This window comes from Micromys minutus, assembly GCF_963924665.1.
Source record: "Micromys minutus genome assembly, chromosome: 8".
Classification (NCBI taxonomy): Eukaryota; Metazoa; Chordata; class Mammalia; order Rodentia; family Muridae; genus Micromys; species Micromys minutus.
Genome location: NC_137977.1, coordinates 33,010,493 through 33,027,203, shown reverse-complemented (window position 1 = coordinate 33,027,203; position 16,711 = coordinate 33,010,493). Strand labels below are relative to the sequence as shown.

Genomic DNA, 16,711 nt, shown 5'->3' with positions numbered 1-16,711 from the left:
CGTCCTGTATTCTTTAATGCACTGAGTTTGGGTTAAAACCAACCACCAAATGGATATGGACATCAGTCTACAACCCAATGGCTCCCAGAGTCCAGGTGCCTCTACAACCCAAATCTCTTCTCAGTACTGACAGTGAGCTGAATTTCTTTTTACAGTTTAAAAAAAATTAATATAGCATAGAAGCACCAGAAACTGCCTCAGTAGAAACAGAAGCTCCTTACGTTAAATAAAAACCTGGCTTCAGGCTGCATCTGCACGTGCACAGTATGGTGCGACGCACACTGTGACCAACCCATAAAGACAGCTTCTGGCACTCAGAACCACAGAGTCGCACATTCGCCACATGAGAGAGGAAAGGTGAGGACAGAGAAGAGGAAGGGGTGGCTGGTTCACTAGTGGTGCAGTGGCCTTCGTGCACCAGTTCCTGTGGTGTAGAGTCTGTGATTTAGGCTGCATTTGTGGCATTGGGCATCTCCTGCTTCTTGGCAAACTCAACAGTATCTGGAGCTCATCTCCAGCTAGCATCCGTGTGAGATCTTCCCAGGCTTCACTCCCACACGATCTCTGTCATTGCCGTCCATTATGAGGACCAAGCCTTGGGTGTTCTGGAAGAAACGGTGGATCTTGTCCTGGCTGCCTGCATCCCACACAATGAAGCTGATATTCTTGTACCCAATGATCTCCACGTTGAAACCAATGGTAGGAATTGTGGCCACGATATTGCCCAGCTTCCATTCGTATAGAATTGTCTTCCATACAGCATCCAGGCCCACCATGCAAACTCGAATTTCTATGTTTCAAAGATACTCCCCATGTTTGAAGACAGGTTGAAGCAGGACTGGCCACAGGCCTCCATAGAGGGAGATCCAAGCTAGGGGTTGGTTTTGTTCCCACAGGATGTTGGCACTGACTGAGAAATATTTTTTTAAATGGGAGTGAAGAAAGACTATAATCAAAGTAGATTATATGAAAACATTTAATAATAAAAAGCAATAAAAATAATTTTTAAAAATGTGTCATTCTGAAATTTCTGAATAATCTTGTACATTCTGTATAAAAGAATATCTTAAATCCTTACTTCCATTTTAAAAACTTTCCAGTGATTCAAAACAGAATAGTGTTAGTAGTGATAGCATTCTGTGTGACCAAATGTAAACCTTGAAATATTTAACGGCTTAATCATTCAAATTCAATATTATTTGACCTGTGTCAGTTTTCAAAAATGAAAATCAGATTAAGTCCCCTTATTTAAAAAGCCCATAAGAGTCTTATAATTTTAAACTTGTTGAAGTGAGTGGATTAGTCTCCACTCTTTTGCAATGACATTCCCAAGTTTGCCAGGTAAAGGTGCCTCTGCCATCTAAGGGCCTTTCCATGTAAACAGATTGTAGTCCAGCACTGGAGAATGTACCCCTGTGGCTTTCCTGACTATGCTCCAACCCTCAGAGCTGTGAAGATACAGAAGCACCGTGTGCTCTATCTGCACCATGGTCTCTGTGAGCCAAGTTTAATAGAATTAATGTCAATGCTGATATCAAGGAGGATGCATGAAAATGAAAGTCCTTGGGATGAAACTTATATGAGTTCTGGTAACTTAAATAAGCACTCTCTGCAGAGCCTTATCCAAAAAGGCTAAGAAAATAAAGAAGGAGGAGGAGGAGGAGGAGGAGGAGGAGGAGGAGGAGGAGGAGGAGGAGGAGGAGGAGAAGGAGAAGGAGAAGAAGAAGAAGAAGAAGAAGAAGAAGAAGAAGAAGAAGAAGAAGAAGAAGAAGAAGAAACCACTACCAGCAGCAGCAGTATAATACAGCACACACTTTCCAGGAACAGATTCATCTCACTGTGCTTTTATTTCTGCTGGAAAGTTTGTCTTGAGCTATGTGAATTTGTGATTATGTGAGAGTTTTGAAATGTTCCTTGCTTTTGAGACACTAGCCTGGATTCCCTCACTGATTTCTTCCTCCCCTGTGCTACCAAGGCCCCATTTAGTAGAGAAAAAAACACGGCTTCAGGCCTTAAATCTGCCTTTTCACTAGATTTACAGCATCTGAGGCCAAAATCAGGAAGCCTGTTAGACTTGGAAAAGTCACTCAACAGGATGGGGGTGGCGGACACAGTCTGTGTTTGAACTGTAGCCTTTGTGCAAAATTACAGCATCATCAACGATTGCTTCCATGCTCATAAAACTTCCAGCTTATAAATCTCCTCCCACAAACAACCATTCTGCATGCCCAAAGCAAGACAAACAATGGAAATTCCATATTGGATTGAGGGGGGGTACCCCTAGGAGGGAGCAAGAAACAGGCCAATACGGAGCATTTTAGATGTAGCATAAAGTTCCTTGAAATACACCCCTGCCCACCTGTGTGTTCTGATAGCCCTCACTGGACATGGTAGTCCTAGAGATCCGACTTCAACAGTGTTGTTTTGCATGTAACCATGCTCCCAAGTCTATCAACTTAGCCATTTCCATCCCTATAGTGTGTCCTCTGTTTATCCTCGTGAGTTATAGAACCACACTCTCTTCCTGAATGGGTAATTTGGGGATAAGCTGGACACTCTTCCAAGCTTGCATTTTGTTTCCCTCACAGAACACACAGTAGATCGACTGACTCCCTTTTTAGTGTTCAGCCTCACGGCCAAGCACAGCATTCCACTGATAAACTCAACCCAAAATCTCATTTTCTGGCCAACAGCATTACTTTCTCTTGTTCCTTTGTTTCTATGGCAACTGGCATTCTTTATAATAGGCATTCTCCACATTCGGGAATAAACCGATTCTGTCTTCTCCCAAGAACTGTTGATTGAGAAGAGGGTTACAGGCTATTTGGTGTGGAGGGGAGGGACCACCCTGAGTCTCTCATTAGCTGTGAGAAATGAGAGGTCTACTTCTTCTTGCCAGGCTCCAACGATGCTTCTAGATCATCATGCCTACGCAGATCCACTGACATATGCCATGATTTCATAGTGGACCAGTGTCACATCTGTGAGTGTCAAGGATCTCCTAGTAATTATTCAGCAAGAGAAACAGGGCTAGGAGCCAGCAGCTCACGATGATGATAAGGTGCTGTTTGCATCCAATACTGTAATTGTGATTCATTAGGCTAGAAGTCTTGGAATAGTGCTTTGGCTTTTCCTCCTCCCATGATGAGCTTGGCTCACCACCAGCTGCCTTGTGTCCATATGTCAATGGGATGTGCCTGGAACATCTCAGGCCAGCCCGAGGGATGCTTAGTTTGCTGCACAGCTTGATCTTTCTCACACCGAAGCCAAGAAAATCAGAAAGAACTAGGCATAAGGCATTGTCCTTAGTTGCTGCTACATTTTCCATAGCAGGAAGTCAGCAAGTATGGAAAATACTATCATGACAACCATGACATTACACAGTCATGAGAATACGACTAGACAGAAACTAAAACCTCAGGACAAAGCCTGCTCACTTTGTCTTCCATGGCTCTGGGGAAGTATTATACACCCAGAGCACGGGACACCCTGTGGGCCTTGCTTCCAAATAGGAGTGACGGTGAACCTGAACTCGCTACTCCAGTGACTACAGTTGCATCTGGCTAGGGCAATTGTCTGCTTTAATGGGTCATTCTAGGGTCCATCCTAGTCACTGAACATTTCAAATCTGGCCCAGCAGGGTGATGAACTAGCCCATCACCCAGGGCTAGTTCAGCCATTCTGTTCAATCCTGCTGTCTAAGAAATCAGGAGCAGGAGAACCGGAAGTGGGTATTTAGAATCTGCTTTGAAGACAGGGTTTAAGGTACAGTCTTTCCATAGAATCAGTTACGTAGAGCTACATAGGAAAAAGTATGTCTTATCGTCATACACACACACACACACACACACACACACACACACACACAATTTTTTTTATAGTTTAGTAAAAAGGGAGGAAACAGAATCTCACTATGTAGCCCAGGTTGGCCTCAAATTCATGACCCTTTAATCTCTCGGGTGCTGGGATTACAAGAACATGCTACAATACCCAGCTTGTTACATCACATTCTGCAAAGCCACATTTCCATGGGACTTGGCAGGGGGCAGCAGGACATGACAGTAGGTTATGGTTATAAGGTACCCCAAGCAAACAACATGCAGCCAGCACCTTGTTCCTTATCTGCAGGGTCTTCCCTACTCACCTCCTTGCCTCTCTCAGTTCTGCTGACATGGTCGAAGTCACATACAGCAAGTGCAACTAGGTATGTTGACATTCGGGGTGTGCTGTGGAAGGTAGTGACAGTCCATTTGCTTCCATTCACATCCATCCTTTCAGACTGACCTGGGGAAATATTTTAGTTGGAATCACTGTAAACCTAGATGATATGCAACCTAGGGATAATTTTCAAAGCCGCTTATGGTTTACCAAATAATTTACAAAAGCAATTTACCGAATAATTTACGGTTGTCAAAAGCCATTCCTTTCTAGTTATTCCCTATAGTCTAGGAGATTGAGTTTTCTGTCTAAGCCATCAACACTACATCAGTTACTGTGAGTCATCATCATCCCAGGATCCAAACATAAAGTTAGCAATAGAAAGATAAAAATGTTAATTGCCCTGAAATAATCACACTATGACACAAAAATGTGAAAAAGTCTTGTGCTATTCAAAAGCATTTCTGTATGTGCATGTCAAGTGTGTGTGTGTGTGTGTTGTTCTTCATCTTGTCTTTTGAGACGGGGCTCTCACTAAACCTGGAGTTCCCCAGTTCAGCAAGCCCTCAGGGACTCTGCCTCTGCCTTCCCAGCAATGAGATTATAGTCATATTCCTCCTTGTCAGGCTTTTTAACATGGGTGCCAGAGATCCCCGAGCTTTCTGGCAAGCATTTATTCACTGGGCCATCTCCCAAGTCCCCACAGCTATTTTCAAGTATTTCTATTGTAGTGACAACTACTCCAGTATTATCATTCCCTAATATGAACCAAATCGCCACACTTTATCCCATAAATGCTACAACAATTTTATAATAATTATAGTATTTTTAAATATATAAAGCACACCTGAAGAATACAAGGATAGGATCTTAGGCTGGAATCAGCATCTGAGTGTCAAGAGCTTAACCAAATGTCCAGCCCATGAACCCTGTAACTGTTGTTCCCGATCTACATCCTCTCTTCCACCTTCTTCTATTTTCTAGTGGAGAATGCTTCTCACAGAATTCAATCTAGAGCTGTCTGAGTCCAAAGTGAATCAGAAACCCAGTTCCACCTGTATCAGGTTTCAGAAGGGTCAGCAGCAGCAGAAGCAGCAGCAGTGGCCTGAGCCTAAAGCTGAAATCACAAACTCAGACGTTGCTGAGGACTAGCCGGCTGATGTGTTATGGGATAGTACATAGGAACAGCAAGATGGAGGTGTTTGTGGTGGCTCAGCCCCAGTCTGCAAGCAGCTACCCCTTCTCGGCCTTCATTCATTAAAGTCACATAAATGCTGCAAGTCCAGTGTTAAATCGAGTGTGGGAGTTACAAGGAAACATAGAGCTAGATTTTTATACAATATCTCTGGATTTTTAAAAGTTAGAAACCAATACAATCAAAATAAGAAAGTCGCCCAAGGTAAATAAAAACACATCTAAGTCTCCATTCAGACCAAGGACACGAGCCCCTTATTAATAAAGACCCATAGCAGGAGCACTGGTTAATCATAGCAGGAGCACTGGCTAATGGTCAGGTAGAGTGTCAGCGTGTAGAGATGGTATCGGGCGCCCAGATTCCCACACACAGAGAATAGGGATTTGTCTTCTCCAAGTGTAAGGGTCAGTACTTGTTTAACTCCACGGTTAAAACAGACGGAGGCTACAGACACAGTATAGAGAAGCTGACACAGAGGCTAACGTTTTCATGTTCGTACAATGGCAGGAAGCATTACTTACCTAGCTGGGGCATATTGGAGAGAGCCACATACCCAGGATAATGGATAATTGTAATATTAAAGGTTGCCTTTAGAGCTGGTTCATCAAAACAGGGGAAAACATGCCTGGCAAATGTTGGTTCCATTTGAGTTGCTATCAGGGCTCTGAAATACATTTTGGGAGAAAATTATTCATTTTTAGTCTTAGATCAATGGAAGCAAATACACACACACACACACACACACACACACACACACACACACACACACTGCTTTCTACTGCATCATAGGATTTTTGTAAGACCGAAAATAAAAGATGATTTCTGCAACTTTCAACCTCAAAATAATTTTTATTGCATTGCATCATAAACCTCTTGTAAGCAAAACAGGGACAAACATAAACATGGAATGTTAGACGTTGGGAAGACAGGATAGCTTCTTTGAGAATAGTCCGTTGCTTTCATCGTCACCAAAGGGCAAGCCAGCCTGAAAATTGTCTTTGTTTTTTCTTTTCTCAAATGTTTCCTCTTCTTTCTAATTGAAAACGTATAGTTCTATTTTGGACACCTCTGGGGGTAAACCATATGGGTACATGCCAACTGAACATTATGTCCCTTGGTTACAGATAGATTGGCCACAGCCCTTCTGTGGCTTCTCCTACTTCTGTGGAAAACTACAAAGACTAGCATACTTCCATGGAGATTTACTGCAGACAGCTTAGGGAGCAAACCCCATGATGTCAGCTTCACCTCAGTCACATCCTGCCTGAGTGTCTGAAGACCATGGGTCTCAGCAAACAGCTTTCTCCTCAGTCTTGTTATTTTATTTGCCAAGACTCAGTGACCTGGAGACCTTGCTGTAGAGGACAATCGTGAATGTGAAGCTCCCTTTCAACTGAGGTCCTTACTGTCTGTAATATGTTGACTCTTGCTTCAGGCACCATTCCTAGATAAATAAAGTTAAACCAACACAACCATCCCGAAAGTACCACCCATTCCTCACCTCTGCAAATCTCTCCTCCAAAGCAAAAGAGCCTCTTTGTTTACATTTTTAAAAAATTTACACAACTCTAGGAGGGACACTCAAGTAGTTGAGACAGTCAGAAACTTCTCACGAACAAAGTAATAGTGAATCATCTCATAGACAGCTCATTGGGGGTGTCCAAACTTTAATAACAAAGTTATAATTAGCAGCCAGCCTGTTTGTCCTGCGTGCTTCCCTTGTCTTATTATAGCCTTGCTTGTGCAGCGTTAAGGAAGCCTGTGGTTTCACAGAAGCCTGGTAATTCCAATAGCAAGTCACATAATGACACTTGTGCCTCAGTTCTCTGTGTGGAAAATAAATGGCACTCTGCATTGTTACAGGAGCTCACACATGATGCCATGAATTATCAGTGAGCAGCTTGACAACAAATTTCCCATGCTCCCTATGTATTCCAGCCTGGCAAGTCATGTTCAGTATTAACGGCATTTATAAGTTACACCTGGGTTGATTATCACTAGTATTAAACTCAATTCCAAAACTGTCAGAATTATACTTGATCACAAGCCGAATGAATACAAGTCATTGTTCGATCTCTGATAAGAAATGACCAGAAGCTAGGGGTTCTGTTTTGGTTTTGTTTGTTTGTTTGTTTGTTTGTTTTGTTTTGTTTTGTTTTTCTTTAAACTTATGTCATTTACAACAGAATACTAACTTCACAGTTTTGGGGTTGCTATAAAACATAGGCAGCGTTATTGATACATACAAAAGGCCTTTAAGCAGTGTTTGCATAGAAGAGCAAAATGACTGTCCTGGGATTTGCATTGCTGTGTGTGAGAGGAGTCACCTGAGTTCTCCACTGAGATGAGCAGAATAAAATGCATTTTAAAAGTCTTGTAACTTTAGGGAAGGTGTTTAAAGCCTCTAGACACCTCCCATAGAATGTGTGAATGGGGCTACTTGATCTTAATGACCAACCAGGCCTCTAAAACCATGATTCTGGGGGATGGTGGTAAGAAGGAGGGTTAAACACATCTAACAAGATGCAGATGAGGCCTACATGGTGGTCCTGATTAACCACCTGGAGTTGGTAGGAGGGGTGCTCTCAAGAGTTCATCTATGCCTCTTAGGTCCACACCCCTTGAAACTAGAACACGCTGAACAGATAGATGATAACCTATTAATACCAAAGAGAATAATATGGAGGGAAAGGGCACATCTCATCAGGTACCTGAAGAGCCAAATCCTGAGCACAAACTACAGAAAGAGAAGTTTGGCAGCAGCTCCTCTGCCATGACTTCACAAAGTCTGTGAACCTCAAGGAGGTTTCAAGAGAGGCTAGGAAGAGCATTAGACTCTTAGCGGAAACAGGATGAGTTTGGTCATGAGTGGTGAATAGCAACTGAAAGGACTGAAACTGTAGCAAACCACACCCAGAGCAGATGCTCCAATGTCCAGGATTTAAGTCTCCTAAAAAATGAAAGAAAAGAAGTCCTCATGAATTTTCTGCAACTATTTACCGGCCTGGTATTATACAAACAGTTCGAGAAAATTCCCTGCAAGTCACAACCGTTTGGCTCTCAATCTTAACTGCCAAGGCCAGAGGCAAGTGGCAGCAATATAATCTCGCTATACCGCCATTGAGAGTCACACAGTGAGCGCCTCTGCCTTCCTTTTCCCTCTGTCCATGGAGAAGCTGTTTAGACTTCAGAACACAAGATGATCTACCACCTTTTTTTTCCCTCAGATTTTATGGAAACATTTAATAATGGTGTCCTTTAAGTCTGTGTTTAGAATGGTCAACTGATGTGGGGATTACAGTAGGGGAATTTGACTCCTAGTGGTTCAGCTTTGCAGACCATCTTCCCCCTCCCCTTGTCTTGCTCTAGAATGATGGCATTACCACGCTCTCATCTTTGTAGCTAAGATCCACGCACTTGGGATAGTAAGTCTATTTCTATAGGAATTATATCAATTGTGTGCACTCAGTAAAACATTTTATTCCACATTATTTTATGAACTCCATATGGCTGCATTTCCCGTTACCAAGTGATAAATAACAGAGCTGGCCTGAGATTAAGTAAAATTCTTCAAGAGTTATAATGCCCCAATTCTTAAATATTTTCTTACAACACACACCCAGAAATCAAAATGTTTAGTAGAGCCACATGTTTAACCACTAGACTGTGGATCAACGACTGTCCCATGAATTATGTTTGTTTATTGCTTGTGTAAGAGAATCTGAAAACTGTCATTTTCCATAGGCAACAAAATATAATAGTTGCAAAATCCACCCAAAGAAAAATTATGCCAAATTGGGCTAGACAAGTAAATGGCCTTGGGATCAGGATGTCCCTCTTTGAGCAGCTCAAATATAGGAGGACACAGGAGGGCCAGGGAGAGAACATGAGCCAGAGAATGGAACTGTAGCGAACAGTTGGTGGTGTTTGCCAAGCCTTGAATGCTGTCAGGGACTTGAAAGGAGGCACCCAGCTCTAAGCTTGAGCTAGTAGAGAAGAAACTCTCAGAATGTAGGGTGAACATTTCTTCAAGCTGACAGAACTAAGGCTGGTGTTCATTCACCCTGAAAGTACCCGAAACTGACCCAGAGTCAGGATTCTGCTCCTACCCACCAAGGGCCTAAGAGGTAACTGAGGCTGCTTTGGAAGCAGAGCCGGAAGTGGGCTGCTGCCTCCAGATGCATGGCAGTCCCAGGTAAGAAAGGATGAGTGTCCTGCAGTTGAACTTTGGGGACCAGGCCACTGTGAACCATTACAGATACTTTCTCGGGTCTTATCCAGTAGAGCCGCCTAGAAGGGGATGAAACAGCTTAAGGACACATTACCTGATGGCTGGATTGAGGAAGCAGTGAAGTAACCATCTTAGCAGGGCAATAAAATCATCTCCAGCTAAGTCAAGGGATGTGTAGGAGCAAGACAAATGACAAAGAAAAAGCTAGGAAGCATTGAAAGAGATACATGTGTCAGGAAAACAGGGAACCACTAGGCTAGAGTGAGAAAATGGTAAGAAGAAGAGCTTGAGTGAACAGTGCATAGTGTGTAGTTCTTCTTATGGTACCTGTCTTACCAGACACTGTGATGCTGGACCAGCACCTATTAAGATGGACAAAGAGTAGAAGCGTTAAGTCAAGAGGTAGTTAACTGCCAGCTCTACTACAGGTGTCAGTCACAAATCAGGTCCTGGAAATGGGAGGAAGGAAGCAGGGGGAGGAAAGCATCAACAGCACACACATACATCGTCGTAGTAATCAGAGCCAGGTTTTCTCAGATTTTTGCCTCCAGTTGTACTTATGACTCAGTGACTATCAATTGTCTGCCTATTAAAAATAAACATGGAACTATATGGGCTTCACAGGAGAAGAGGTTAGAAATGTAACTCCACCCACTAAACGGTAACAAACAGTAAAAAATTCAAAGCTGTTTTCACTGCAGGGAGGCATGCATTTGTGATGTGCTGATCACATTTGTTATCAAAAGGTATGGGATGGCAGCAAAATCACCTCCCAGAAAAACCATTGGTTACACAAAATACAAGTTCAATACCTACCCCAGCAATAAATTGTTTCCTTCCTCCCTCTCCGTTACATCGTGTGCCTGGCCCTACAGCTCACTGACCTTGCTTTGAGACATGCACATTCCTTTCCGGTATTGCTCAATTTTCTACTTTGAAAGTGTGTCATATTCTAGGCATTGTGTCAGATTTCTTAGCTTAAGAGGCAACTTCAAGGAAGTCTTTTAAAACCCCAAGTTCACTCTGCCTGATTTTGATCATGCTATGGTCTCCTTGATCCAATGGCAATAAAGATGTGGATTTTCTATAACTGTTCTGTAAATTCCTTCCCTGGAGTTTCTCACCCCCTCTCTCTAGATTCTTCCCTCTCATCCTCCATCAGGTGAATGCCATGTCAAAATGCAAGAACACTCCCAAGAATTCAAGAATTTTTTTTCTAATTAAGTTAAGAAGTGGGGGGCGGCCAGCTGGATCAGTAGGTGAAGATGTTAGCTGCCAATGCAGCTGACTTTAGTTTGATTCTCAGGACCCAGAGATGGAAGGAGAAACATGACTCACAAAAGTTGTCTCCTGAGCTTCATACACACAGACACATGCACAGAGTGAACGAACATAATTTTTAAAAGAAGAAACTTCAAATAACTTAGAAGTAAACAGGAACTTGTAAAAGCCTGCCATCTTAATGCACAGATAAGAACTCTCGTTTCCTGAGAACTTAGAACAAACAACGGCAAAATCAATACTTCCATCTCTGTATTCTAAAGGTGTGAAATAACTGGGGGGAAATATAGTAGAGCATACTTATGAATAAAGCCTTCATAAAGGTATTTGATTTTGTTTAGATAAAATTGCTACACAGCCCTGGCTGGCCTTGAACTCACAAAGTTCTGCCCACCTCTGTTTCCTGAGTGCTGGGATTAATAGCATGTACCACCACACCTAGCTCCGAACACTAATTAAAGAAGACTTACATAAGTGGAACAGTTGGAAAAATAATGTTTGAGTAGTGAAGTAAAGGGATCCTAATGGAAGCACAGTTGTAGAGTTGCTGACTGCTTACAAACAAGAAGTCACAAGGGAACATCAAATAATTCCAGTGTCTATCTAAGGGATACATGAAGCAAAAAACCCATTTAATGGTTAAAAAATTACAAGTTCTATTTAAATGGCTAAATGAGAAAGACCCGACAATGCTAAGTGTTGGCAAAGAAATAGAGCGACTAGAATTCTCTGATACTGTAGATGGAAATTGAAAGTGGTCAAATGCCTTGGAAAATAACTTTTTGCATTTTTCAAACATCCACTTACAGCCATTCGATACAGTATGGAAAGAAGTAAATTTACACAAAGATCTGTGTGTGGATATTTCTAGAAGATTTCTTTGTAATAGAAGTTTTTGTAGTAGATTTCTTTGTAATACTGGAAATAACCTAAGTATCTTATAAATGTGTTTGAAAACAAATGGAAACTTATTTTTTAATATTATGATATGTAGGTTAATAACAAATGGCTAGGAAAAGATACATTGTGGAAACATCAGGCTTTTGAAAACTAGAGTAGGAAGACTGGAAAAGGCTGGTATACAATGGGCAGTCTTCCAAAAACTGATGTGGGCAGTTCAAGAAGAATCTGGAATTTCTTTTTTCTTCCATTAATATTTTTATTTACTTCACATCCATTCATAGTCCCCCTTCCTCCTTTCTTTCCAATCCCATCCTTACAAATCCCTCCCCACATTAACAGCACCCTTACTCAGAGAAGGGGAAGCCCCCATGGGTACCACCTGCCCTGGGATATTCAGTCCCAACAAGACTAAGTGCATCCTCTCACAGAGACCAAGTCATACAGTCTACTTAGGGGAAGGGATCCAATGGCAGACAACAGAGTCAGAGACAGCCCCGTTCCATCGTTAGGGAACCCTCATGGAGACCAAGCTGCACATCTGCTACAAATGTGTAGGAGACCTAGGTCCAGTCCCTGCATGCTCTTTGGTTGGTGGTTCAGTCTCTTGTGAGCCCCCATGGGACCAGGATAGTTGACTCTGCATGTCTTCTTGGGGTGTCCTTGACCCCCCATTCTCCACTCTTTGACAAGCCTCCCTGAGCTCCACCTGCTGTTTGGCTGTGGGTCTCTGCATCTGTTTTCAGAACTGCTGAATAAAGCCTCTCAGGAGATGGTTATGCCAACAGTTTTACCATTTCTCAGAAAACTGAGAATAGTTGTACCCCAAGACCCAGCTATACAACTCCTGGACATAAACTGAAAAAATGCTCTGCCATACCACAAGGACACTTGCTCAACTGTGTTCATAACGGCTCTATTTGTAAAGCAAGAAAATGGAATTAAACTAGATATTCCTCAACTGAAGAATGGATAAAGGAAATGTGGTACATTTACACAATGGAATTCTATTCATCTATTAAAAACAAAGACATTGTGAATTTTAGGGGTGAAGTAAAAACCTACTGCAATGGAAACTCCATGTAATCTATGAGGGAAACCCTAGCAAAGACTCCTAGTAATGGGGGATACAGAGCCTGAAGCCTCCACCTCCTATAACCAGGCAAGGCTTCCAGTGATACCAAACAGGACACAAAACCTTCAACCTACAATTTGTCATTCCTGCAAGATGTACTGGGGTAAAGGTGATGTAGAATTTGTGGGAATAGCTAACCAATAACATGTCTAGCTTGAGAACCATGCTCTGAGAATGAGCTGGGGCCTAACACCAGATACTGGATGCTGAAAGTCTTAGGACAGAACCAAACATGACTGGTTAAAAAAAAAATCAATGAAATGATGCCTAATGATACTCTGCTAGTGGTAGACAGGAGCCTCACATATTCATCCAATCCAGCAACTGACAGGAGCACTTGCAGAGAGGCTCACAGCCACACATTAAGTAGAACTTGAGGGATTCTTTGTAAGATGGAGAGGAAGGATTGTAGGAACCGGAGTGGTCGAGGACACCACAAGAGCATATCCCACAGAATTAACTAACCTGGAGTTGAGAAGCTCACAGGGACTGAATCAACAATCATGGGGTACGAATGGCTCTGACCTAGGTCCTCTGCATGTGTCATAGCTGCTTAGCTTGGTGTCCCTGTGGGAGTGGGGACTGTTTCTGACTCTTTTGTCTGCTTTTGGGACCCTCCCCTTCCTTCTAGGTTGCCTTGCCAATTTATAATCTGAGGATATGTGCCTAGTCTTGATGCAATTTGATATTCTGTGTTTGTTTGATATCCCTGGGCCTGCAGCCCTTTGGAGGATAGTGGATCTGGGACCAATGGGAGGTAGGGAAGGAGACTGGATGGAGAGATGGGAGGGAAAACTGTGGCTGGAATGTAGTGTATGAGAGAAGACTAAATAAGAAGGAAAAACAGAAAAAAAAAAACCAGAATGTTCTAAACTTGGTAACTTACATAAACATCTACACCATCTTATGAAACTAAAATGTCACGCCTATTGTTTAAAACCCCTCCCCAACTCCCTGGGCCCTTGCATTTTCCTACTTGACAACCTTCTTAGGCTCCTATATAACAGAACTTGGCAGTTTCCATGCTTGGAGCCTCGGTTAAGCTGAGCTACCTCTAGCCACCACCACTGCCCACTAATCCCTGTCTCATCCCATTGTCACAGTTCTAACCCTGACTGTTCATTGTAGGCACTGCAGGGATGGAGGAGCAGACTCGGGGAAGTGCAGAGAGAGGTTCAACAGACAAACCCAGGACCTGGTCAGCAATCACAGTTTACTGGAGGCCCCCCCACACACACACACCCGCAGCCATGATTCTGTACAGGGTCTTTGACCCCAGCTTCAAGCAAATTTTTGTTTCGTGTCTGGAAACAGAGGCAGAACACTTGTTGGTAATAGCTCTTCAGAAACTCCAATTCTAGAAATCTCTCTGGGCTTTGATGTTCTGAAACTCTGGTTCATCTGGACTGGTACAATGGGAAAATAGACAGGGTCTCTCCTCCCATGTTAGCTTACCTGCACAGAACAGAGAGACGGGACAGGTTAACTATCCCTACTGGGACAAGGAGGAAGGGTTCAGCAAACAAGCCAAGATGTGTGGACAGTAGAAACCTCTGCCCCATGTGCCCTGCATTTCAGCCCTGCAAGATTGACTGAGGTTCAGTTATGTCAAACCATTCTCAGTGTGGTGTAACTCGGTTCTCACATCATCCTTAAGAGAAGATTTCAAGTTCTTTTTCAAGAATGAATGCACTGACAAAGGACAAGCGAACACATTGATCTTTAAAAGTTAAGATGGCATATCCACTAAAGGGGCTCATTAGACTTACTTAAGACCTTTGAAACTTTGAAGGAACTTGTTAGAGATGGTTTAGCATGTACTTTGATGTGGTTCCCCACCCCCAGCATCTAAAAACATTTCCTCGAATAAAGGGCAATACATATGAAGTTGTGCAGGCTACAAATGCCCCTCCAATGAAGGGAAGAGGGAAGGAAGAAGTTATTATCTAATTTTCACAATATTGGCAGGTTTTCAGTAGTGTGACCTCAGAGTACTGCAAGAGAAAATGCTTGAGTGGTGGTTGGAAATGCCCCTGTCAGAGAAAGTACCGAAGGCAAGTATAAGAAGAACATATGTACAGTTATAGTTATGTGTGATCGAATCCCAGCAGAGGAACCCCAGGAGGGTCTGGCTCAGAAGCTTGGTAGAATGTGCCACATGCCACAGATCATCAGCGAAAGGAGATGAGAACCCTGACGGTGGTGGGACAGAGACGTGAGCCACTATTCTGAAGTTTAGGAAAACAAAACAAACAGGAAAGGATATGAGAACAGAGGACCCTGCAGCTATCCGAGATAGGTGGAGCAGAGCAGAGCAAAGCTCAGAGCTCAGAGCTCCTAGCAGAGAATCTTAAAGCAAGGAAAGATGCTTTGAGCTCCCCCCAACTTTGAGGCTAGAAGCACTGGATGGTTCTGATCCCTTTGGTGGGGAGTAGATTCAAACAGGTGTGTTTCTGGGATCTCTTGGTCATTAGCAGTTGTTGATCCAAGTACCAATCTTTAAGAAGGGAATCATTTGTTTTGAGGGCTGAAATGTTCCAGATAGAGAAAGACTTTCTTAAAACAACAACAAAACAGAAAGACTCTGAGGTAAAAAAAAATAATAATAATAACAAAAAACCTAGTATAGTGAAAACTATTCTCAACAATAAAAGAACTTCTGGGAGAATCAGCATCCCTGACCTCAAGCTGTATTACAGAGCAATGGTGACAAAAACCACATGGTATTGGTATAGAAATAGACAGGTAGATCAATGGAATAGAATTGAAGAGCCAGAAATGGACCCACACACCTAGAGTCACTTGATCTTTGAAAAAGGAGCTAAAACCATCCAGTGGGGAAAAAAGCATTTTCAACAAATGGTGCTGGAACAACTGGTGGTCAACATGTGGAAGAATACAAATCTATCCATTCTTATCTCCTTGTACAAAGCACAAGTCCAGGTGGATCAAGGACCTCCACATAAAACCAGATACACTGAATCTAATAGAAGAGAAAGTGGGGGGAAGCCTTGAACACATTGGCACAAGGGAAATTTTCCTGAACAGAACACCAATGGCTTATGCTCTAAGATCAACAAATGACAAATTGGACCTCATAAAATTGCAAAGCTTCTTTAAGGCTAAGGGCACTGTCAATAGGACAAAATGGCAACCAACAGATTGGAAAAAGATTTTTACCAACCCTATATCTGGTAGAACTCAAGAAGTTAGACTCTAGAGAACCAAATAACCCTATTAAAAATGAGGGACAGAGATAAACAAAGAATTCTCAACTGAGGAAACTCAAATGGCTGAGAAGCACCTAAAGAAATGTTCAACTTCCTTAGTCATAAGGGAAATGCAAATCAAAACAACCCTGGGATTCCACCTCACAGCAGTCAGAATGGCTAAGATCAAAAACTCAGATGACAGCAGATGCTGGCAAGGATGTGGAGAAAGAGGAACACTTCTCCACTGTTGGTGGGGTTGTAAGCTGGTACAACAGCTCTGGAAATCAGTCTGGCAGTTCCTCAGTTGACCATAGTACTACCTGAGGACTCAGCTGTACCACTTCTGGGCATATACCCAAAAGATGCTCTGACATATAACAAGGACACATGCTCTACTATGTTCAGAGCAGCCATATTTATAATAGCCAGAAACTGGAAACAACCCAGATGTTCCTCAATGGAGGAATGGATACAGAAAATGTGGTACATTTACACAATAGAATCTACCCAGCTATTAAAAGCAATGACTTCATGAAATCCAAAAGCAAATGAATGGCTCTAGAAAATATCACCCCAAGTGAGGTAACTCAGTTACAAAA

General features: G+C 42.5%; 1 protein-coding gene across 1 annotated transcript in view; it reads right to left on the bottom strand.

Moving 5' to 3' along the window:
• The window catches only part of LVRN (laeverin), a gene marked incomplete at both ends in the record, with an annotated part of 53,666 nt that overhangs the window by 35,047 nt on the left and 1,908 nt on the right, over window positions 1–16,711 (bottom strand). The window contains 2 exons of the mRNA XM_080920316.1: window positions 4,145–4,284; window positions 5,875–6,017. Of these exons, the coding sequence (XP_080776442.1) occupies window positions 4,145–4,284; window positions 5,875–6,017 (283 nt within the window). The remainder of the gene's footprint in view (window positions 1–4,144; window positions 4,285–5,874; window positions 6,018–16,711) is intronic.